Source organism: Dendropsophus ebraccatus, chromosome 13 (assembly GCF_027789765.1).
Source record: "Dendropsophus ebraccatus isolate aDenEbr1 chromosome 13, aDenEbr1.pat, whole genome shotgun sequence".
Lineage (NCBI taxonomy): Eukaryota > Metazoa > Chordata > Amphibia > Anura > Hylidae > Dendropsophus > Dendropsophus ebraccatus.
This window is the reverse complement of record NC_091466.1, coordinates 75,173,059-75,197,267: the sequence shown is the minus strand read 5'-3', so window position 1 is coordinate 75,197,267 and position 24,209 is coordinate 75,173,059. Positions and strand designations below refer to the sequence as shown.

Below are 24,209 nucleotides of genomic sequence, written 5' to 3'. Positions count from 1 at the left end.
TATGCCCCGTTTTCACATGGGTCCCTGTAGGCTTTTTATGTTCCCAAGGTCCCTATAAGCCCCCATTTTTACATTTGTCCCCGTAGGCCTCGTTTTCACATGGGTCCCTGTAGGCTTTTTATGTTCCCAAGGTCCCCATAGGCCCCCATTTTCACAACGATTCCCCGTAAGGACCCATTTTCCCAAGAGTCTCCATATGCCCCTATTTTCCCAAGGGTCCCCATAGGCCCCCCATTTTCCCAAGGGTCCCCGTAGGCTTTTTATGTTCCCAAGGTCCTCGTAGGCCCCCATTTTCACAACGATTCCCCGTAAGGCCCCGTTTTCCCAAGAGTCTCCATATGCCCCTATTTTCACAAGGGTCCCCATAGGCCCCCCATTTTCCCAAGGGTCCCCGTAGGCTTTTTATGTTCCCAAGGTCCCCGTAGGCTTTTTATGTTCCCAAGGTCCCCATAGGCCCCCATTTTTACATTTGTCCCCGTAGGCCCCGTTTTCAAATGGGTCCCTTTAGGCTTTTTATGTTCCCAAGGTCCCCGTAGGCCCCCCATTTTCCATAGGTCGGGATCTATGTACATATTGCACTAATTTCCTTACAGCTTTACAGGAAATCATACATGCAGTTGCAGAGACGCATACAGCTCTGCTACACCTGTGGTAGTGATGTCCCCGAATCTATTCCAGTGCACTGGGTATGGGGGGGGTTACAGATAGGTGTGTCGGGGGGGGGGTGCTTTTTGCTGCATGGCCTGTGTTATTCTGGTGCAGTTCTTGTCTTCTATAAGATGATGTATTTGCGCAGGCCTTTACGGAGACACAGAAGAAGAGACTGTTGTCATGGAAACAGCAAGTACAGAAGCTATACAGGTCTTTTCCACGGAAAACCCTCTTGGATGTTGCTGGGTACCGGCAGCAGAGAAAGTAGGTTGGGTTCAGATCCCCCCGTGTGCCAGTTACCTTAGTGACAGCATTTCATCAGCTTGTTGGGAAACCCGTCGGCGTCTGCAGTAAAGATTCCTGTGCATATATTACCGCTGCATATGGGGAAGTTTTGCGCAGGAATAACCTCAGTCGCTTTCGCCTTGATCGCTTCAATTAAAACCTATGACATTGATGTATTATTGTAGTAAAGGATGAGGGCTTCCCTCGCCTCCCAGCCGCGCCACAGTGAAATTACAGCTGCATAGCCCGGGCAAGGGGAGTATAAATCTGCACAATTCTCTTAAAGGGGAAGTACATCGAGCTGTGAACGGGGATTGGAAAAACATGGCTGTTTATCGAAGAAAGCAGATAAGGTGTAGTGAAGTAAATGAGCGAAGCTGTAATGCTGTGGACAGGGGTGGCGCTGTTTCTGCAAGAATGCAGCCATATTTTTTTAACCTTCTTTTAAAGGGGTTGTCCAGGATTAGAAAAACATGGCCGCTTTCTTCCAGAAACAGCGCTAATCTTGTCCCCAGTTTGTATATGGTATTGCAGCTCCGTTCCATTGACGCAGATGGAGCTGAGTTGTAATACAACACACTGGACAAATGTGATGCTGAAGAAAAGCATCCCTGTTTGTCTAATCCTGGGAAACCTCCGCTTTCTTCCAAAAACTGTGCCTCCCCTGTCCACAGGATGCAAGTATTATTGCAGCTTAGCTCCATTTAGTTTACTACACCTCAGCTGCAATACCACAAACAACCTGTGAACAGAGGTGGCGCTGTTTCCAGAACAAAGTCATGTTTTTCTAATTCTATTCAAGCATCTAGGTATGAGGTGGTCATCAGATCCGGCTGGCAGTGCCCTTTGTGGTTCTTACCCAGCTGTCCATAGACCCTCAGTAGCATTCACGTTCCCCTTTTGCCCCTCCTTATAGCTCACTGCTGTGACAGTAGCTCTCTAGTGCTTCCTTTTCCAGCCATGAACCAGGAGGTGCAGGATAAGCAGATATAAAAGTCCTTAAGTAAATAACTGAGTGCCGCATAATTTTGCATTTAACTAATTTTGATAATTTTCTCGCCCGTTGTAGGACTAGTGTGGACGTCTTCATTGGCAGCCGAGGGTTTGGACAGTCCAACTCCTTGCCCACAGCTGGATCTGTGGGTGCAGGAATAGCAAGAAGAAACCCCCGTCAGTTTCAGATCCCATCACGGAACCTCCCCAGCACGCGGCTTGGTTTGCTGGGTCCAAGCAGCCTCCTGGGGGCGACACAGAGAACAACGTCCAGCAATCCTGCCATGTTAAAGCAAGGGAGACAGGTTGGTGCACAAGCTTCCTGTGAATTGGTGTATACAGTTATCTCTTAAAGGGGAATTACACTTAAAATCCTGACCATGTTCTGTACATATTAAAGGGGACCCATGTTAAATATGCAGTCCATTCTATGGGTAGTAGGTGATAGCACAGAATGATATGCAAAGTTATGGGGCAAGATCTGTATAAACCTTACCCTGGATTTAGGAGTTCAGTGGGCGTTCCCACATTCATGATTGTCTTTTATGTACAAGTGTCCATACAGAGGTTCAATATTCTGGGATTAGGAGTCCAGTGGCCAGTCCTATTAAGTAATTGACAACTGTCTCAGTATGCACACTTATACAGAAAATACTGTCAGTCACGGAGTAAGACCACCCACTGGAACTCCTGCAGAGGCGACCAAGTTGTTCTCCACCCACTGGACTCCTGCAGAGGCGACCAAGTTGTTCTCCACCCACTGGACTCCTGCAGAGGCGACCAAGTTGTTCTCCACCCACTGGACTCCTGCAGAGGTGATCAAAGTTGTTCACCCACTGGACTCCTGCAGAGGTGATCAAGCTGTTCTGTAGTTTACAGGAAGTCAGCTGACCAGGACAGACCACTTTCTCTGACACATTAAACACCGCTATTTGCTGAGGGTCGTGCTGGTGATCACATGACCCCATTACAGTAAACAGTGAAATGTATGGATCTGTAAGATTGGTGAGTGTGTCTGGTGTCTAATGTCTGTCAGGCCTCCTAATTCTTTCTGGACAGTTGTCAGAAGAGGGAAGTGTCAGGCCTGTTAGAGAACAAGAGGATTGAGCAATGAAATCTGAGATACAGACCACTGGCAGAAAAATCAGGCAGCAGCTGACCCCTCCTCTCTCTATTCAGAACACATGTATGTGTATGGGTGTCGGCCATATTCATATTCAGCATACTCTTATGTACAATATGTTTAGAGGCATAATGTGAAGCTCCTGGTTCAATTTTTTTTTATTGCAAGTCGGGGGTCTCTAGGACCCAGGAGCGACTTCTGCCTTTACACCCCCTGTAGTCACAGTACTTAGATCATCGATTCTCTCTTCCTTTCCATGATTTTTCTGTGATATATAAAAATCTATAAAAAATTAGGACTGCCAGCACTTGACTGTATTAATATCCTGAGCCGAATTATTTGTTGAGTTCATTAATCGCCAGGATTGTCCGAGAATTTATGAGCGCGCCGCGGCCCGTGACATCAGCGCCTGTTTTGGTGCCTAAATTTACAAACCCTGCGACACCGAGAATAGACGGAGCAGGAGCGGTCCCTCCCGTACACATGATTACTTAACCATGTTCTATTTTTTTCCACAAGTCTGGATCCTTTTAAAGAAATAAAAAAAAAAAAGTGTAGTGAGAACAGACTGCAGGCATTTCCTGTGTTCCCTGCTCAGCGGAGGGGTACCACAGGGGCTGAGAGGCCATCCGAAGACGTGAAACCAGGTGTGGCCCCCGCTCCCAACTCCAGCTGAAAATAACGTACATGTAGGTGAGACCTGCAGAGATTGTCCTGTAGTGGTGGCAACTGGGAGTGCCGGCCCTTTAAGAAAACAAATTTAGCCAAAGGCTCCTTATAACTACAGAGGAAGAGAAGGCTTAGAGTAAATCTATTTCTGGGGTCGGCGCCGGTTCAGAAGTGTGGCCTGGAAAACAGAGGATCAGATGAACTCTCTGTATCCCATACTCTCCCTTATGTATGGGGCTGACATATTCCGCAGCGCTGCACAACTAGTGGACAGGGGGGACTCTGGACTCGACAGCAACAGATGAAGAGAAGGATCGGATTCGGATTTCAGTCTTGCAGCAGATTATCCCTGATTTAAAAATGGTTGCATACTCAACTGAGCTGAGCGTGAGATTGGGAGGGATAGAAGGATGATGTGTATGCAAAGCAGTATCCCAACCCGGCCACTACTACTAGATTGTAGTCTGCTGCACTGGCGTCTAACCTGCCGCCCTCCAGCAGTTGCCAAACTACAGTTCCCATCATGCCTGCATAGGCAAAGCTTTAGCATGGTGGGACTTGTAGTTTTGCAGCATCTGGAGGGCGGCAGTATTGCACCTCTGGAAGTGCTGATGAATGGAAGAAGTAATGATTCCTTCTTGGTTTCCCCAATAGAATCTGTGGTTTGCCAACCCTGGTGGAAGTAACAGTATGCCGAGCCGATCCCACAGCTCCGTGCAGAGGACGCGCTCCCTGCCCGTGCACACCTCTCCGCAGACCATGCTTATGTTCCAGCAGCCAGGTAATAGGTTTGCCGCACGTGAATTTGCCCTTTTAAGTTAGTCTATTGTACTGCGCATTAATGGGAGATACAACAGATGTAGAAGAGCCGATTTTTGTTTTTGGGGGAGATTTATCAAACATGGTGTAAAGTGAGACTGGCTCAGTTGCCCCTAGCAACCAATCAGATTCCACCTTTCATTTTCCTAAGAGTCTGTGAGGAATAAAAGGTGGAATCTGATTGGTTGCCGGGGGCGACTGAGCCAGTTTCACTTTACACCATGTTCGATAAATCTCCCACTTTGGTTTTTTTTTTTTTAGTATTTTCATACTTTCATAAGCTTGACGCTATCAGATGTAGCCGACATTGTCTCATAGACTGCATAAGGATACATTTGTCACGTTGTTGCAGGACTACATCTCCCAGCATGCCTTGGCACTATGTGAATCCTAGTTTTGTAACAAGTGTGGAACACTTGTGAGGCCTATAGATTTGCCAAGCCTAACACTTATTTTTTGGCGCATATAGGAACCAAACACACAATAGAAATAATCTATAATTCTCTATTACAATGTCAAACCGATATAGTGTCAATTTTGGCAAAATGAGAGTAAGGCGCTGTTCACATGTGAAAAGTAGACAATTGCATCAAAGACTCAATGAAACGTAATGCTTGCCTCAATCATAGACTTGCATAGAAGTCGTGATGTGAGCGCCCTCCGGCTCTGCTACATCTGTATCCCCCCCCCCCTTGTAATGATTCAATAAATGCACCTGTCCGGTTTTATTTTTAACCCTCCACGGTACAGGCCAGTAATGGCCGTTTCCCAATCCACGGGAAGTCTGATCATGTGACCGTATTTTGGTCCTAGAAATCTAATCTTTTTGCTACCCTTCTTTCCCCAGATTTTCAGGTACCAGCAACAGAACCCGACATCAATAACCGTCTGGAATCGCTGTGTCTGAGTATGACGGAGCACGCTCTGAGCGGTGAGTGTCAAATATAGCGCAGCTAAAAATACCCGGGGAGGAGACAGCCTGGAAGTGGAATGTCTGCCAGACAGAATACATGGACAAAATGGCTATTTTCTGGCTTTGCTTTGTAAATCCGGCCAATGAAATCATTCTGACTACAGAGGAGTCTGCTGTTAGTCCTGCAGCGGGGACGCTCGGCGGCTGCCGGTAGGATGTCAGTCTGCAGCTGCCAAAGTCAGTTTTGTGGTGGGCCGAGGTATGTGAGGATCTGGTGTAAGACAGAACAACATGTCTGTACACTGTGTGACCGCCGGCAGGAGGGGGACCCGACGCCCCAGTGACCCCCGTTATTTAATAAATCTGGTGAAGCCTGAGATCTGTTGTGTCTCCCATAAGTCGGAGAGGAGAGCAAATACTGAGGAGGCCGATTCCTCGTAAGATGAGCTGAAACAATAAAACCTCAGGATCGGAAGGAGCTGATATCTCTAACATGCCAGAATATCTCTACTCGATAGCCTGAGCCTTACATTTGGTTATAGATAGATGGTCTGGCCTCACTGTTCCTTGGGGTCTCTGGCTGGTTTTGTCTCTCTGGGCCTCCCACTTACTTGTACTGTCTTAATGGATTATGGGCTGGTGCTGTCTTGATAGTTTGGCCTTTGGCCGGCCGGCGCCCTCTTAATGGGTCTTTGGCTGTCTCTCTCTCTTCCCCTCCCTCCCTCTCACTTTCTCTTGATGGGTTTCCGGCTGGCTCTGTGTGTGTGTCTCTCTCTCATTGGGTCTCTGTCTCTGTGTGTGTGTGTCTCTCTCTCTCTCTCTCTCTCTCTAGCTCTCGATGGGTCTCTGGTTGGCCCTGTGTCTCTCTCTCCCTCTCGTGGGTTTCTGCCTGCCTCTCTCTTTCTCCCGATAGGTCTCTGGATAGCTCTGTGTCTCTCTTTCTCTCGATGGGGCTCTGTCTCTTTCTCGATGGGTCTCTAGCTGGCTCTGTGTCTCTCTCTCAATGGGTCTCTGGCTGGCTCTGTGTCTCTCGATGGGTCTCTTGCTGGCTCTCTTGCTGTCTCTGTCTCTCTCGATGGGCCTCTTGCTGGCTCTGTCTCTTTCGATGGGCCTCTTGCTGGCTCTGTCTCTCTAGATGGGTCTCTTGACTGGCTGTCTCTCTCTCTCTCTCGACGGGTCTCTGGCTGGCTCTGTGTCTCTATCTTTCTCTTGATGGGGCTCTGTCTCTCTCGAAGGGTCTCTGGCTGGCTCTTTGTGTCTCTCTCTCTCTCTCTCTCGATGGGTCTCTGTCTCTCTCTCTAGATGGGTCTCTGGCTGGCTCTTTGTCTCTCTCTCTCGAGATGGGTCTCTGTCTCTCTCTCTCGATGGGTCTCTGGCTGGCTCTGGCTCTCTAGATGGGTCTCTGGCTGGTTTTGTCCCTATAGGCCTCCCACTTACGTGCTGTCTTAATGGGTTATGGGTTAGAGCTGTCTTGATAGTTTGGACTTTGGCTGGCCGACGCTTTCCCTTTGCCCCTTATCCCCCTGATGGTAATTTGGAATTTATACCCAGCTCAGAAGAAGTGGCCATGCTGGGGAAGTCCCTTTCTCCATAACTGCCATAGACTTGACTGGAGAGGACCTTTTCTATGGTACGGTGACATGGGATATAGGGGCCCCTGTGAGTCTTCTCTCCCATGGTAATGATGACTGTAAAATGAATTGTCTTCTGACCTTTGACACCCCTCAATAATTTTTTTCCCCCTTGCAGATGGCGTGGACAAAACATCCACAATCTAATGCTAAACGGTACTTCGTGACAGCGCTGGGCGTAGCTCACGGAACTGCTGGTCCAGTGTCGGGATTTGCTGACTCTCTCTTCCCTGGATGCGCCAAACACAACTTTGCCTTTTTTTTCTTATTTTATTTCATTATTGTATAAAGGACGGAGGATGGAGGGCCGGAAGCATAACCTGAGCTTGCCAGGGGGAAAAATGGTTATTTTGTTACTTTGTAAAGCAAAAGTTAGAACTTTTTTGTTTCCCATGTGATGGGTTTCCTGAATGAAAAGCGTTATGTTCTGAGCGGGAAACGCATGAAATGTGATCGGCAAAGAATATTGCTGCCACTGGGCAATACATGTCGGACCCGTCACCGGGGGCCGGACATGTGACCAAACAATGGAAGAAAGGGGAGGTTATTGCTCTGTGTTGCATTTTTTTAAAAATACATTTACAGTATTTTGAATTTTTTTTCCCCTTTTTAGTAAAAAAAAAAAAAAATCCTCATGTTTACATAACAAACAGTTCTTAAGGGTACATCATTACTTCAGGTAATCCTTCTGTATCAGAATAGTTTTTTTTATATTAATAGCAGCCGGTTTGCATTATGTAAGAGACAAAATATTCTTATGGGAATAGAAAGTGTCCTCGAGGAGTTTCAGAGTTTTGATTTGGGGCCTTTCGGCCCTCAGGAGCCACAGAGCTTTTCAGACTGACTCAGATGAAGCTAGCCATAGACATTACAAGCCTTGCCTGCTCATAGACGATGCTGGTGGAAGATTGTAGCCGATAATTTAGGGGGGGGGGGGAATTATTCAATGTTAAAAAAAAAAAAAAAAATCCCAAAAATGTGTAGGCATTCTCTAATGTCTATGGGCAGCTTCAATTAATAACTCAAGGGTTAAGACTTGGGATGTTCCTTAGGTGTTAATGGAAAGTGACGGAATGTGAAGAGGGAAAACTGGAGCAGAAATTTTTGGGTTGAATTGTTTTGTTTTTATTCCTTTTGGGCATTCTTGTCTGTCTGCCACATTGGGGAAGTTTATTATTTCAAAAGTTCTCACAATGCAATTTTTTTTTTTTTTGGTGGTGTGCATAGGCAGTGCTAAACGTTATAATATTCAGTTGTTGGTAGTGTGAAATTAATGCTGCTCGTGGGATTGTAGTGCTGCTTCTGAAGCTTTTTTTACGTATGGTTTGCCAAAGGCAAAAAAAAAAAAGTACTAAGTAAGTACTCTAAAGAAAAAAAACCTGCACCATGCTAATTTGTTTGCAGAGTGCAATGTCCCATGGTGGCCCCTCCTAGACAAAAAGTTCCCTTGTTGATCAGTATCAGGATTTAAAAAATAAAAAAAATTACCCCATTCAATATCCGTGATCATTTCAATAGGTAGGGAGAATGCACACTACATGGTCACTATGGGTCCATATTCCGGACCTGTTGCCACCTGTGCCGCCATATGGTGCTTCTGTAAGGCACCGTATCCCCCCCACCCCACAACAAGCAATGCTTTGAATGGCATGCATATGAACATGTAATTTTTTTGTTTTGTTTTTTTCTCCGCAGATTTTTATGGAGGATAAAGCCTCTGTGTTGCCCATGGCGGTACAGTATGGGCCCACAGCGGGCTATGGGTACCATGTTACAGATCTGTACAATATTGATCTCTAATACGGACGTGTGCACAAGGCCTAAACCCCATGAGTCACCCACAATGCAGCAATTTAATCGAGAGGGATTGGATGGCAAGTTGCATTTTGCTTGGTCAAGAAAAAAAATTCTGTGGCTTCTGACTTTCTAGGAACACTTGTATAGTTGCCATTCCATTGCATGGATAATATTCATTAGACCTGACTGGTAAAGAACAGATAAGCTATAGGGTGCGTTCTTCTATATGGCCGTATTTCGGTCCTTGTTTAATTTTCAAAAAAAAAAATTCTTGCCAAAAATTGGGACTGGATCCTATTTAGAAATAAAGTAAAATAGGAAAACATTTCCTACAAAAAGTTTATAACTGAATGCACTTATAAAAACTCTAAAAATGAGGAATTACACATGGCTACGGCGAATTACCAGTTTTTAGTTTGTATTTTTTTATAATCTCGCTTCATGTCCCTTTTTGTAACTTTTTGCAATTACAGTTGAATTGAATTTTTCATGGTCATTTTTAACAATCGGCCCCTTAATGCCCAATACTGGTTTCTGACTGTTCGGTGAGTTTTTGTAGATGGGAGTTAATCTTGCCAAAGCTATAAGACCTGAACGCCTCCCCAGTATAGTACGTGTAGTGGGATCTGACAACTTTGCTAAGACTCAATCTGGCGAGTTGTTACTTTTTGCCCAACCCACCTTTGGGACATGGCCATTTACGCTGCATAATGTAATTTTTTATTTTTTCTAAGGGGAAAGTGTAGTCTGCGGCTGTACTCTGGGTGGAGACATGCCGTGTATTGGGTTACGTTTGCTGTGTTCACTGTTACTGCGCTGTTTCAGTATTGTTGTGATGCCTTGCTATGCAACTTTTTTATTTTCCCTTTATTTGCACCATGTTTGCTGACCAGTGATTGCCACTTTAGGGCTCTAATTTTGAAAGAAGGCAACCATGTTTTTTCTGTTTCATTGGAGTTGCAGAACACATATTTCGTGACACGTGGTCAGTGCACAGGAAATGTGTTCTAGAAGGGAAAAACGGGACTGATGAATCATGATACCAAGAGCTCCGAAATAGTGGCTAGTGGTTTCTCCACTGTACTGATACAGCCACAAGATAGTGGTTGTTCCACTGTACTGATACAGCCACGCCCTAGTGGTTGCTCCACTGTACTGGTACAGCCACGCGGTAGTGGTTGCTCCACTGTATTGGTACAGCCACGCTGTAGTGGGAAGATCTAAATTGCTTTGGAGCTCCTGGCATAATGAATCATGATGCTGAGAGTCCCAGGATTCCGGTCCATAGCATATTTTCCGTGCACAGACCACGTGTCCGAGAAGGGGTGAATGCCTTTAAAGGGGTTATCCAGCGTTACAAAACATACAAGCGTTACAACCTCATAAATGGCCAAAAATATTTACTTAAACTTTCTTACTTCCCAAATGTGAAAGACATTTTGCTGGAACTCAGGAGCGTAGGAGACGACCAATGTGGATACGTCCTATGTTCTTGAGTTTTTATGGACCCTCCTCACCTGCCCTCCTACCATCATATGCAATGGATGACTTCCAGTCGTGCGGGAGTAGTTTCCATTCCTGGGCCACCTACGGCACTTCATGAATGCAGTGACCCATTGGGGTTCGTGGGCCCATGGTGATCTCTATGAACAGAACCAGATCTTTTCACATCTTTGATTTCTTTTCTGGGGATTTCCTCTTAAAACTTCTCTCATTTGCATGGTTGGCTTGCATTAGGTGTATTGTGCCAAATGATAGGCATATAGGCTGCATGGTGTCAGGTTGAGAGTCAGTGTTGATCCTCCTCTAATAGTTTCCTATGGCTGGTAACCATACCCCCCCCCCCCCCCCACCACCACCATATAAGTGTCTGTTTTTTTTTTTGTTTGTTTTTTTCTTGTCTTTTTGGTCAGTGTTAAGAAAAAGATATATATTAAAAAAGAATATATATATATATACTATATTACTACAATACATAATTTCAGAACTTTTCATAGCGAGATGGCAATTTCTATTTTCGATCCCAGAGGTCCTGGATTGACTGCAGGGTTACAGAGACAAAAAGGAGGAGATTATTTATTCTGTAAGTGGAGGCGGTAGAGTTCTATTTAAAGTGGCAGTGCCTTTCTTTATTTTATTTTTTTCCCCCCATTTTTTTTTTTTTTTGTCGTTTTTGCTGTGCGTGGTGGTTTATTCATCTCTGCTGGCTTTTTTTTTTTTTTTAAATACTTTATAGAGAAAAATAAAAGTTTTTGCCTTATCTCTGGTGCTTTGTATCCATAGTGGTTTATAAAACAAAGAAAACAGTATTCTCAGATGTACCAAAAATTCTCTTTTTATCTTTTTTTTTTTTTCCAGATATGCTGCTTCTGTTGAATTGTTGTCCTGCTTGCCATTTTTTACTACATTTATTTCATAAAAGGGTCTTGAGGCAGACGCAGTGTTATTTTTTTATTTTTTAACTGCACAAGTGCTATATATACACTACAGTATTGTTCTAATAGTATTATACCCCCCCTCAGCTGCTAGGGAATATATTCTCTACAGACACTGCCTCCTAGAGGCCTTCAGAGCAATGGCAGGATTTCTTCCACTGTGTATCATTTTTGATCTTTGTGATTTATTATATTGTTTTTTTTAATAAACACAACTACTTTTACTATAAAGTAGGTTTCTGAATATGTTGTAGAACAATATATTTGAGCCAAACCAAGAAAGCCAAGGAATTTACTTCTCCTTTTAGAGCTATCTGAGAAGCTGCTGCTGCTTGGGTAAGGGTCCAGTATCCTATTCAATAGCCTATGACCACAAAAATTATTATTATTTTTTTTTTTCTTCGAGATAGAAAGGAATTTGGGTCGCGTTGTAAAAATACATGATTGTTCACGCTTGCCGTAAAGTTTGTGCTTCTTGAAGTTTTTTTTCTAAGAAGCTTCAAAGTAATTAAAAGGGGTTATCCCGGATCAGCAGGACAGCGCCGCTCCTTTCCGCAGTATGTGTGTGGTATTGCAACTCTGTTCCACTGTCCTGGAGTTGTAATACCGCACATAGCCTGGGGACAGGGATGGCGCTGCCTTTGGAAGAAAGAAATCCTGCATAACCCCTAAGCATAGGCTATGAATGTTTAATGGGTGGTTGTCAGACCTCGGTGCAATGAAGGGCCTACAGCACTCATGGATGTAACATCACAGGGATGAAACATTGATCGCCTGCCCTTAAAGTCCCAGTCCGAGTACCTCTAGTCCTGCAGCTCTGTGGTTGCAAAACGGACACACCTGGCCTTTGGCTGTGGGGCATGCTGGGAGTTGTAGTTTTGAGACTGCTGAAGAGCTTCAGATTGGGGAAACACTGCCCCTAATGTGCATATTTAGTATTAGTTGCCTTTAACACCAAGGGCATTAGCATGTATGTTAGAAAATTTCATTTAAAGTGCAATTCACCTGACAATTAGATGATCAAATCTAGGAATATTTCTGAAAGTCCAACCCATGTAATATCAGGGTAATGGGGGCGGGGTCATCGTAAAGTCAACAACCGTAATGCTGTGTCTGCGTACGGTTTTTGGCGCTGTCTTATAGTTAGTCTTCTTGTTGTCCATAGCAACCAGTCACAGCTCGACTTTCATTGCCCATAGCAACCAGTCACACCTTGGCTTTTATTGCCCATAGCAACCAGTCACTTTGGCTTTTATTGCCCATAGCAACCAGTCACAAATCTGCTTTGATTGCCCATCGGTAACAGCTCTGCTTTGATTGCCCATAGCAACCAGCCACAGCTTGGCTTTCATTGCCCATAGCAACCAGCCACAGCTTGGCTTTCATTGCCCATAGCAACCAGCCACAGCTTGGCTTTCATTGCCCATAGCAACCATTCACAGCTCGACATTCATTGTTCATAGCAACCAGTCACAACTCAGCTCTTGTTGTCCATAGCAACTAGTCACAGATCGGCTTTCATTTTAGCACTGTGAAAGCTGAGCTGTTATTGGTTGCTATGGGCAACAAGTAGAATTTTACCATAATCTATATATGTATAGAACTTTTCGTGATTTTTTTGGACATTAATGCTTTACCCATGGGTTAAGGCTCCGTTCACATCTGTGTGGGGGTTCCTTCTAATATGATGTCGTAACAATGAACCCCATTTACCACCTGAAAAAATGCCATAAAGCAGTGATTGGAACCTGCAGCCCTCCAGCTGTTGTAAATCTAAAATTCCCATCAAGCTTTGGCTGCCCAGGCATAATGGGAATTACAGGTTCCCATCACTGCTGTAAAGCGTGATGCAGCGCAGCATTGTCACATGATGGCCACCAATGCGTCTGACTTATAATGGGGTCCATTGGGTTCCACCAAGGTTTGTTTGTTTTGACCTATGGCGACGGACTCGTGTGAACAGAGCCTTAGTGTGCCTTAATTATTATTTTAGTCCTGTAAAGGGATACAGAAAGTGCTTAGGTGCCAATATTCTTACCAAATATCTATTTACAGTATATATCTACAGTATATCTAGATCTATATATTTCATTCCAGAGAGTAGATTATCGGCATTCTCAAATGTGTCTTTGTCTGGCCTGGACTGGTATAAAGGCTGCATTGGGGGCGCTTTATAGTCAAAGACCCTAACTCCCACGCCCGTCATTGCTATTTTTGGTATTCTAGGTCTGTATTTCTGCAGTTATTCAGAGAGTACATATTTGTTGGGTTTGCACATACTGAATACCCTGTATGGGGCGCTCTGGAAGCACCCAAATCTGACCTACCTTTGGTCCAAATCTTGAGAAAAGGGCAAAGCTGGTCACTATTTGGGTCAGGCCTATTGATATGTGTGTATAAGGCGCTGGTGCCTAGCAACATTACAGGCCTCAGTGCCGCCAGTATTGGTTCAGGTCATAAAGTGATGGCCGATATATATGTGCGCTCTATAGAAGTCTAACATTGCCAATATAGCCAGCAGAGCTGGTATCAAAACAGGCTATGGCCTCCTGACCCTCAGCGGCCTTCTGGCACTGACCAAGTACAGCCTTATTAGCTTGTGTGCCACAGAAAAACGTCCGTCTCCAAGCTCTGCCAACATGGAGTATAGCATCCGCCTTCTCCGTGCTACGGTTAACCCAACCAAGGCTTTTTTTTTTTTTTCTTTTTGAACGTGCCTAAGTATAATCATGCAAAAATTATAGAAATAAAAATAAATAAATAAAAATTTGCACACAGCTGTAGTAACACTAAAGTTAATTTTATATAAATCATTACAGATTGCAAAGCGAGTTTTATTTTTTTGTATTTCTTTAACGTAAACCCTGAAGGGGCGTCGCATACGGCGGCCTCTCCGGATGGCCTGCGGGTTAACGGACGTATGTGTAAAATTCCTCTGGGAGGAATAAAAGAGAAAAAAAAAAAAAGAAGAGTGTTAATAGTATTGAGCAAAATTCTTCCTCCCGTATTAATATAAAGTGTGTGTATTTATGTATATTGTAAGCCTCCTCGTAAAAAATATAAAAAAAATAAAAAAATCTATATATTTTTGCATGCTAAATCCAGGCATACCTCTGTTGTAAGCGCATGCAGGCTTTTTTTTTGTTTTTGTTTTTTTTATTGTTTTTTGTCTTTCCCCCCCCCCCCCCCCACCTGTCTTTTTCCTTGTATAAAAATTAGTGCACAAAAATATTTTTGGCTAGTTAAATGTTGCCATGCAATGCATATTTTTTAAACGTTTTGTCTTTTATGAAATTAGCACGTTTGTTACATGTATTTAATCTTACAAGATATAAGAAGAGAAAAAAGACATGTTTGAACAAAAAAAATAAAATAAAAATGCTGTTCTTTGCTAGTGTACAGTTTTCAGATGTCGTGAACGGTGATAATGCCCATGTTATTTCAACTTGCTACAATGTATTTATTACTCGTTTCCTCCCATGTTATTACAGATCACTGCTATATTTCATATCAGCATTCTATTGGAAGTGAAGGGAGATGATTAATACAAGGTTTTGTAACACTGTGGTGTCTTTGTGTTTTTATTTCTCTGTATTTTGGGGGGGGGGGGGGTGGTGATGGGAGAGTCTCCACACCGACCAAGACCTCTTGTGTCAGAAAGTTGTACAGATTTGAACATCACTTCTATTTAAAAATTCTAGTCTTCCAGTACTTATCAGCTGCTGTATGTCCTGCAGGAAGTGGTGTTTTCTCTCCAGTCTGACACAGTGCTCTCTGCTGCCACCTCTGTCCATGTCAAGAACTGTATAGAGCAGCAGCAAATCCCCATAGAAAACCTCTCCAGCTCTGGACAGTTCCTGACATGGACAGAGGCGGCAGCAGAGAGCACTGTGTAAGACTGGAGAGAATACACCACTTCCTGCAGGACATACAGCAGCTGATAAACACTGGAAGACTGGGGATTTTTAAATAGAAGGCATTTACAAATCTGTATAACTTTCTCACACCTGTTGATATAAAAACTTTTTTTTTTTATTGCCCTGTAATATTTTAGAGGGACACAAACCACAATTACTTAGTATTTTAATTTCCTGTGAGAGTTTAAATTTTAATTTTCACGATTGGTTGTTCATCTATCAACCTAGGCCTATGGTCTGTGAAGTCGTCACTGGTGTTCGGGCAAAGATGGGTGCGGACTACCTGAAAGTGATTATGGCTTTCTTTTTAAAGGGGTTAACCAGGATTGTTTGCGGTATTGGAATTTAATAGCCCTAGGTGAGAGATCATTCCTAAATTGCAGTGATCCCCAACCTGTGACCTCTTAGTTGATACAAAACTACCCCTCCCAGCATGTTTCGCAACAACCGTAGAATCACAGGTTGGGGGGTTACTGCTATGGGCTTCAGCTCTTTCCTAGAAGCAGATGTAACAAATAAAGCTGGAATTTTCTGCAACTTCAAAGGAAGTTTCAACTACCTGCAGCACCCCCGCAGGAGAAGAAAGGTATTACACACAGTTATTGGGTGAACAAGCTTGGTTCTCCAGAACTAGAGTTGCTCCTTGTCAGTTGGGTCTTCACTGGTGGTGGGGGTCTCATAGTAGTTTCCCCCCCCCTACTCTCTCACAGCCCCTATAAGGATAGAAATGTGTACGGCTAACACCCCTCTGGTGGACTACACCCACCCACTCATCACATCACAGTTCCTGGGCGGCAGTGAGGAATGTTTTCCAGCATGACACTGGGGAAGTTCAACTTTTTTTTTTTTTTATTGTCTTAATAAAACTTTCCATGGTGTAAGTTTTATCCAATGGCTTCGAAAAATTCAGCAAGATGAATCACGGCGAAAGAATTTGTCTAGTTACTAATCTTTTCTCCCCGATTAGCCCATACTTGATCCGTGGCCAACCCTCTGGGCTCGCTCTGATGTCAAAACTGCGGACTTCCTTTCCAGGCATTGTCTCTGCTAAAATAAATACATTCCTGGGTCGGGGTCTGAGGTGTCATAGCGGCAGAAGGATTGCTGTAATTTCCTCTGACATGTTTAGGAATCCCTATCACCGCCCACCTGGGATTTCTAGGACTCTGTTATTGGAAAGGGTTCTCCAGGATTAGGAAAAAAAAAAAACACACAGCTTTTTTTTTTCTTGCAAGAACAGTGCCACCCCTGTCCTCAGGTTGTGTGTGGTATTACAATCCAGCTCATTCACTTCAATGGAACTGAGCTGCAAGAAGTGAAGATAAGAGTGGTGCTGTTTCTGGAAGGAATCGGCCATGTTTTTCTACCTGGATAACCCTTTTAATATCCTCCATTGTGGCAGTCTTGTGAGTGTGACCATCATCTCTAATCGCTTTATGATTTATAGGAAAGTGATCACCCATCCTGTAAAGAGATGCATCACTTGTTCTTCTCCCCCCTTGCCACCAGGCGGAGCCAGGAACTGCAGCTGGGACCATCCCCTTGAATAGTTGTGCTGCTCCTATGCAGGATTTACAGTAATGGGGCTACAGCGCTAAATTAGAGGTCAGATCATAATGGACTATCCTAATGTGTGATTACCCCTTTAAGTAAGGATGCTTCTTTTCCTAAGGTGTATGTATGTGTGTGTGTGTGTATATAATATAAATATATATATATATATATATATATATAATCAGTTACTTGTGTGCCCCCTGCTGTTCTTGTCTGGAATATATCACAGTCTAAATATAGCCTGCTCCATCCTTGATTTATTCTATTTTTTTTTTTTATGCAGCGCGTTGTCTTAGCAACAATACACATTGTGCCGACTCTCCAAGACTCGGACAAAGGATGGCGCTTCTCCCCCATAGATCTGTAGCCTCCCCCCAACCTTACATAATAGACAAGACCATCAATGTGTTGCGGACACATAACTTTGGAGGCCCTATTACATTGTACAATTATCGGCCGATAAGTGTTCCGTGTAATGGAAGGCAACGATCAGCCTACGTGAACGATGTCGCCTGATCGTTGCAGTTATCTGTCTTTCAACATGTTGAAAGACAGACAAGTCATATAGCAGCGATCTGCTACTGTCACTCCGTGGAATAGGAGTTATCCTCTACGGGATGCCTGGGCGATCTAGCAATCACCTGGGCAGCCCCCCGCAGCTCCCTGCGGCCTCCACTGCACTTACCTGCTCGCTGCCGACGTGTGCAATGGCGTGGGCTATGACAGCACTCGTTTCCTCCTCTAGTTGGCCCGTGTAATAGGGGCTTAAGGGTATGTTCACACATTGCAGACAATGCCATACATATCAACTGTAGATGTGTTTTTGATAGCAGCCCCCCCCCATCCACCATTAGTATTGCAGCTAATAAAAGTGAATGGACTTGCAAAATCTGCAGTGGTGACCACGAGCCCATACTGGATGCACATTACAATGAAACTTTAAAGGGGGAGTTCACAATTTTATTTATTTTTTATTTCAAATCAACTGGTCCCAGCAAGTGCCAGAGATTTGTAATTTGCACAAAGTGGTGTATACTTTCTAGTCTGACACAGTGCTCTCTGCTGCCACCTCTGTCCATGTCAGGAACTGTCCAGAGCAGCAGCAAATCCCCATAGAAAACATGGCGCCTCTTACCTTGAGGGTGTCCATCTTGGCTGACTTAGAAGTGGGTGACACGCATTCCTTGTCTGTCCCATTGCAGAGTTTAATGTCATTCTATAAGAAAAGAGTTGGATGTTAGTTTTTCGGCATTACAGTAAAGTGTATAGAGCTGTAGCGTTATAACCCGCCATGATCATCCCTGTAGCTGTTACGTTATATAACCCCTTGTATTTCCTACATGATAATAAAAATAGATTGGAAGAGAAAACCTCTCCTGCTCTGGACAGTTTCTAACATGGACAGAGGTGGCAGCAGAGAGCACTGTGTCAGACTGGAAAGAAAACACCTTTTCCTGCAGGACACACAGGAGCTGATAAGTACTGGAAGACTGAACATTTTTGTATAGAAATGAATTACAAATCTCTGGCACTTTCTGGAACCAACATATTTAGCTGCACCATCACAATGTAATGTTTCCATCTCGTTTCTCCACCATAAATTATCAGTCGCCTCAATGGGCTGATGACAATAGAAGATCCTGGAGTTCCCCTTTAAGATCCCGTGTTCTGACCTGACAGGCGGGTGATCTGCGAAGTGGTACAGTAAAGTGCAGGTGGCAGAGCGGAGATTCTGGAGTCGCTGTTATCTGCACTAAGGACAATGCAATTACCCGGCGTCTGCTCTCCGCCCTGACCACTAATTCTCTTGACTGGAAGAAACTTTATTCTTTCTCTATTCTTTCTAAAACCTACATTTTTGTCATGTTTCCCAGCTGGTCACACTGCCCTCCCAAGGAATATGCTATCTCCCAAATGTTACACTGACAGGAAGCTGAGATATAGGGAGCTCTTTGCTGCGGATGGGGTGTAGTAGTTCCTCAGTAGCTTAGTAGAGATGAAAATCATGTGCGAACTAAGACAAACTCCTGTTCTGGGATGACTGTAGTTAATGCTGCCTTACATCCACAGGTGTCCAAGATGCTGAGATATAAGGTGCTGTTTGTTGATATCCTGACATTGCAGAGCTGCTGGTACAGTCAGTACAGTAACCTGAAGATTCGGTGCTCCCGGCATCATAATGAATCATGATGTGATTCCGATCCATAGCACACCTCCCTTGGGACACCAGCAAACAGCTCTCCATATCTCAGCTTCCTGAACCCTTGGGCTTGTGAAATGGGGTTAACTGCAGTCATGCTTAAAGTGACTGTACCACCAGGCCCAGGCTGAAGCACTGGAGGCGGCCGACCCACCCTTAGTGGGAAGAAACCCCAGCCCCTCCATGAAGTGATTCCATTAGACTCAATGGAACCCTATCATAGAGGGGCTAGGGTTTCCTCCCACTAAGGGCATACCTCCCAACTTTGGCTGAGAGGAAAGAGGGACATGGACACGCCCCTAACCCCACTGAAAGACACACCCCTAAACCCCAAGACACGCCCCTAAATCAGTAATAAACTCGATGTTTTGGTGAGTCGATCGCCATTTTCAAAAATGGTGATTGGTGATGGTGATTGACTCGCCGAAACGTCACGTTTGTGTTTGCTGTGCTGCACTATTTGTTAATGCTTTGCACGTTGATGGAATAAACACTTCTTTTGCAACATAGAAGTTGGAGTGCCATGAAGTATCCGTATGGTATAGACATCTGTCTCTGGTCAAGATTTAATTCGCTGGCACCAACATCATGGCTTGTGCTGCTGACATTTGTTATCTATCTATCTTATCTCCTATCTATCTATCTATCCATCTTATCTCCTATCCATCTTATCTCCTATCTCTCTCTCTCTCTCTCTCTCTCTCTCTCTCTCTCTCTCTCTCTCATAGAGAGATAGAGAGATAGGTAGGAGATAGAGAGATAGATAGATAGGAGATAGATGAGAGATAGATAGATAGAAGATAGATAGGAGATAGATAGATAGATAGATAGATAGGAGATAGATAGATAGATAGATAGATAGGAGATAGATAGGTAGGAGATAGATAGATAGATAGATAGATAGATAGATAGATAGATAGATAGATAGATAGATAGGAGATAGAGAGATAGATAGGAGATAGATAGATAGGAGATAGATAGATAGGAGATAGAGAGATAGATAGGAGATAGATAGATAGATAGATAGGAGAGATAGATAAATAGAGAGATAGATAGGAGATAGATAGAAGATAGATAGATAGATAGATAGATAGATAGATAGGAGATAGATAGATAGATAGGAGATAGATAGATAGATAGATAGATAGATAGGAGATAGATAGATAGGTAGGAGATAGATAGATAGATAGGTAGGAGATAGATAGATAGATAGATAGGTAGGAGATAGATAGATAGATAGATAGATAGATAGATAGATAGATAGGAGATAGAGAGATAGATAGGAGATAGATAGATAGGAGATAGATAGAGAGATAGATAGGAGATAGATAGTTAGATAGATAGATAGGAGATAGATAGATAGATAGATAGGAGATAGATAGGAGATAGGAGATAGATAGATAGATAGGTAGGAGATAGATAGATAGATAGATAGATAGATAGATAGATAGATAGGTAGGAGATAGATAGATAGGTAGGAGATAGATAGAGAGATAGATAGGAGATAGATAGAGAGATAGATAGGAGATAGATAGATAGATAGATAGATAGATAGATAGATAGATAGGAGATAGATAGATAGAAGATAGATAGATAGATAGATAGGAGATAGATAGATAGATAGATAGATAGATAGGAGATAGATAGATAGATAGATAGGTAGGAGATAGATAGATAGATAGATAGATAGGAGATAGAGAGATAGATAGGAGATAGATAGATAGATAGATAGATAGATAGATAGGAGATAGATGATAGATAGATAGAGAGATAGATAGAGAGATAGATAGGAGATAGATAGAGAGATAGATAGGAGATAGATAGTTAGATAGATAGATAGGAGATAGATAGATAGATAGATAGATAGATAGATAGATAGATAGATAGATAGATAGATAGGAGATAGATAGGAGATAGGAGATAGATAGATAGGTAGGAGATAGATAGATAGATAGATAGATAGGTAGGAGATAGAGAGATAGATAGATAGAGAGATAGATAGATAGAGAGATAGATAGAGAGATAGATAGAGAGATAGATAGAGAGATAGATAGGAGAGAGATAGATAGGAGATAGATAGAGAGATAGATAGGAGATAGATAGATAGATAGATAGATAGGAGATAGATAGATAGAAGATAGATAGATAGAAGATAGATAGATAGATAGATAGATAGATAGATAGGAGATAGATAGATAGATAGATAGATAGATAGATAGATAGATAGATAGGTAGGAGATAGATAGATAGATAGAGAGAGAGAGGGAGGGAGAGAGATAGGAGCAGCAGGTTCAGGGGAACAAGCCCAGGGGCACTGAGTGCAGGGGAAGGAGGGGGGATAAGCACCATGTACAGCTGGGGGACACCTGACAGAACCCCCAGACACCCCCTCCCCGGAGCACTTACCACTGCTCTTCTCTCCCTGGTGATGCCGGTCATGTGCTCTGCCCCCTTCCTGGACCCCGGCAGCCTCCTCCTCCGGCACCAGCTCTCACTGCCAGGTATTGATACTGTATAGGGCTGGCCTTTGGGGGGTGCGACCTGTGTGGTTGGCACAGGGCACATCACTCCCGGCTAGCTGGGGTGGGGATGTACAGCACACTTAACATACAAATTGAAATTAGATGTGCTGTCTGCCGCTGCTTTGCAACTAGAACCCCCAGCATGCATGGTCAGCCGCTGCTGATATATATGGATGTAGTATACACATATATATATGCTGGATATAGTATACACATACCATACAGCCTGGATATAATATACAGATACCATACAGCATCACCCCTCCAGACTCCATGTCCACAGAAATCAACACACACACACACACATCCTCTTTAATATGACCCACGGATAGAACGCCGCCATCACGGTAAAGCCGATGCCGTGGTATGTTTTTAGAACTGCGGCCCGGTTCCCGTGTACGGCGCAGTTCTATCCACGGGTACCGTGCTAGGTCTGAAGCACAGGAGGCGGGCCGGCTTGCCCCAGTGGACGGAATCCCCCGCCCCCTATGAAGCGGCTCCATTGATTATAATGGAGCCCCGTCATAGAGGGGAGGGAATTCCCTCCCACTGGGGCAAGCCGGCCCGCCTCCTGTGCTTCAGACGCATTGTTGCATTGGTCAAGCACAGCAGAGCCGAGTTGTCGGTTACATTGGTCAAGCACAGCAGAGCCGAGTTGTCGGTTACATTGGTCAGGCACAGCAGAGTTGTCAGTAACATTGGTCAGGCACAGCAGAGCCGAGTTGTCGGTTACATTGGTCAGGCACAGCAGAGCTGAGTTGTCGGTTACATTGGTCAGGCACAGCAGAGTTATCAGTTACATTGGTCAGGCACAGCAGAGCTGAGTTGTCGGTTACATTGGTCAGGCACAGCAGAGTTGTCAGTAACATTGGTCAGGCACAGCAGAGCTGAGTTGTCGGTTACATTGGTCAGGCACAGCAGAGTTATCAGTTACATTGGTCAGGCACAGCAGAGCTGAGTTGTCGGTTACATTGGTCAGGCACAGCAGAGTTGTCAGTTACATTGGTCAGGCACAGCAGATCTGAGTTGTCGGTTACATTGGTCAGGCACAGCAGAGTTGTCAGTTACATTGGTCAGGCACAGCAGAGCTGAGTTGTCAGTTACATTGGTCAGGCACAGCAGAGTTGTCAGTTACATTGGTCAGGCACAGCAGAGCCGAGTTGTCGGTTACATTGGTCAGGCACAGCAGAGTTGTCAGTTACATTGGTCAGGCACAGCAGAGTTGTCAGTTACATTGGTCAGACACAGCAGAGTTGTCGGTTAAATTGGTCAGGCACAGCAGAGCCGAGTTGTCGGTTACATTGGTCAGGCACAGCAGAGCCGAGTTGTCAGTTACATTGGTCAGGCACAGCAGAGCCGAGTTGTCGGTTACATTGGTCAGGCACAGCAGAGCTGAGTTGTCGGTTACATTGGTCAGGCTCAGCAGAGCCGAGTTGTCGGTTACATTGGTCAGGCTCAGCAGAGCTGAGTTGTCGGTTACATTGGTCAGGCTCAGCAGAGCCGAGTTGTCGGTTACATTGGTCAGGCACAGCAGAGCCGAGTTGTCAGTACGGTAGGGCCTGGTTCAGCAGTAGCAGATTTATATACTATACCAGGATGGGGGCACACACACTCTCTCTCTCTCTCTCTCTCTCACACTCACACACTCACACTCACTCTCTCACACACACACTTACTCTATGCAGGGAAGCTCCAGGACCCATTCAGTCTTCAGTGCTCCTCACACAGCGGCTCCTCCCCTCCCCCTCATGTTCCGACCTTGCAGCAGAGACGACGGCAGCCAGAGAAGTTTGTGAGATGGAAGGAGGGAGGGAGGAGAGGAGGAGAGAGGAGGAGAGAGGAGAGGAGGAGAGAGGAGAGAGGAGAGGGGGAGGCAGGAGGGAGGAGAGAGGAGAGAGGAGGGAGGAGAGAGGAGAGAGGAGAGGGGGCCCGCTGCATCTTCCTGTCATCTGGGAGAACACACAGGCCGGAAGTCACCAGCTCCACACGAGCCTGGGAGCTGCTGAGGAGGGGGCCGGTCCATTGTGGAGGGTGGGGGGGGGGATTCTGCAGCCCGGTCCACAGACAGTGCAGGGGGGAGGAGGGCCTAATGATTTTAGTTAAGTAGAAGGGGCCCCTTACATCTGCGGGAGCTCTCCCCTCTCCCTGCACTGTCTGTATACCAGGCTTCTCATAAAAGTGAAGTGTGTGGGAGACGCGGGCCCCCCCATAGGCCGGGCCCCATACACCTGTACTGCCAGTAATGCCCTGTTGGCGGCCCTGGGCAGCGGGACACATGGGGGCTGTATCGGGACGGAGGGACATGACCCCAAAATCGGGACTGTCCCTCCGGATCCAGGACAGTTGGGAGGTATGCTAAGGGTGGGCCGGCCGCCTCCTGTGCTTCAGCCTGGGCCTGGTGGTACAGTCACTTTAAATATTAGTTGAGTGGAGCTAGGCGTTGTTCACACATGACTTTTTTCTCTACTTCTTCTAGAAGGGCCATTACTATTGAATAACTGATGGCTGATAACAGGGACAATAGACTGCACTCAATTCACAGAGTAGACACATACACACTTGTTATAACCACCCGTTCACTAGTTTGACCACTAGGTGGCAGCATCATTCCTACCACAAATACAACTAATAATAATAATAATATTTATTTGTATAGCGCCAACAGATCTCATTTCTTCCAGTACTTATCAGCTGCTGCAT

At 44.6% G+C, this 24,209-nt stretch overlaps 2 protein-coding genes across 4 annotated transcripts in view; one reads left to right on the top strand and one right to left on the bottom strand.

The window, feature by feature from the left end:
* Positions 1-8,039, top strand: part of SAMD4A (sterile alpha motif domain containing 4A) — a 57,105-nt gene extending 49,066 nt beyond the window's left edge. For both annotated transcript variants that reach the window (XM_069950617.1, XM_069950615.1), the window contains 5 exons: positions 797-915; positions 2,006-2,234; positions 4,376-4,502; positions 5,388-5,471; positions 7,203-8,039. In XM_069950617.1, the coding sequence (XP_069806718.1) occupies positions 797-915; positions 2,006-2,234; positions 4,376-4,502; positions 5,388-5,471; positions 7,203-7,231 (588 nt within the window). In that variant the 3' untranslated portion in view covers positions 7,232-8,039. The remainder of the gene's footprint in view (positions 1-796; positions 916-2,005; positions 2,235-4,375; positions 4,503-5,387; positions 5,472-7,202) is intronic.
* The window catches only part of GMFB (glia maturation factor beta), a 129,530-nt gene extending 106,156 nt beyond the window's left edge, over positions 1-23,374 (bottom strand). The window contains exons 1-2 of one of the 2 annotated variants that reach the window (XM_069950622.1): positions 23,186-23,374; positions 17,923-18,003 (exon numbers count right to left, since the gene is read on the bottom strand). In XM_069950622.1, the coding sequence (XP_069806723.1) occupies positions 17,923-18,003; positions 23,186-23,212 (108 nt within the window). In that variant the 5' untranslated portion in view covers positions 23,213-23,374. Of the gene's footprint in view, positions 1-17,922; positions 18,004-21,393; positions 21,442-23,185 lie in introns of those variants that run through there. The other variant, XM_069950621.1, reaches the window with a different exon arrangement.
* Between the last annotated feature and the right edge of the window lie 835 nt (positions 23,375-24,209).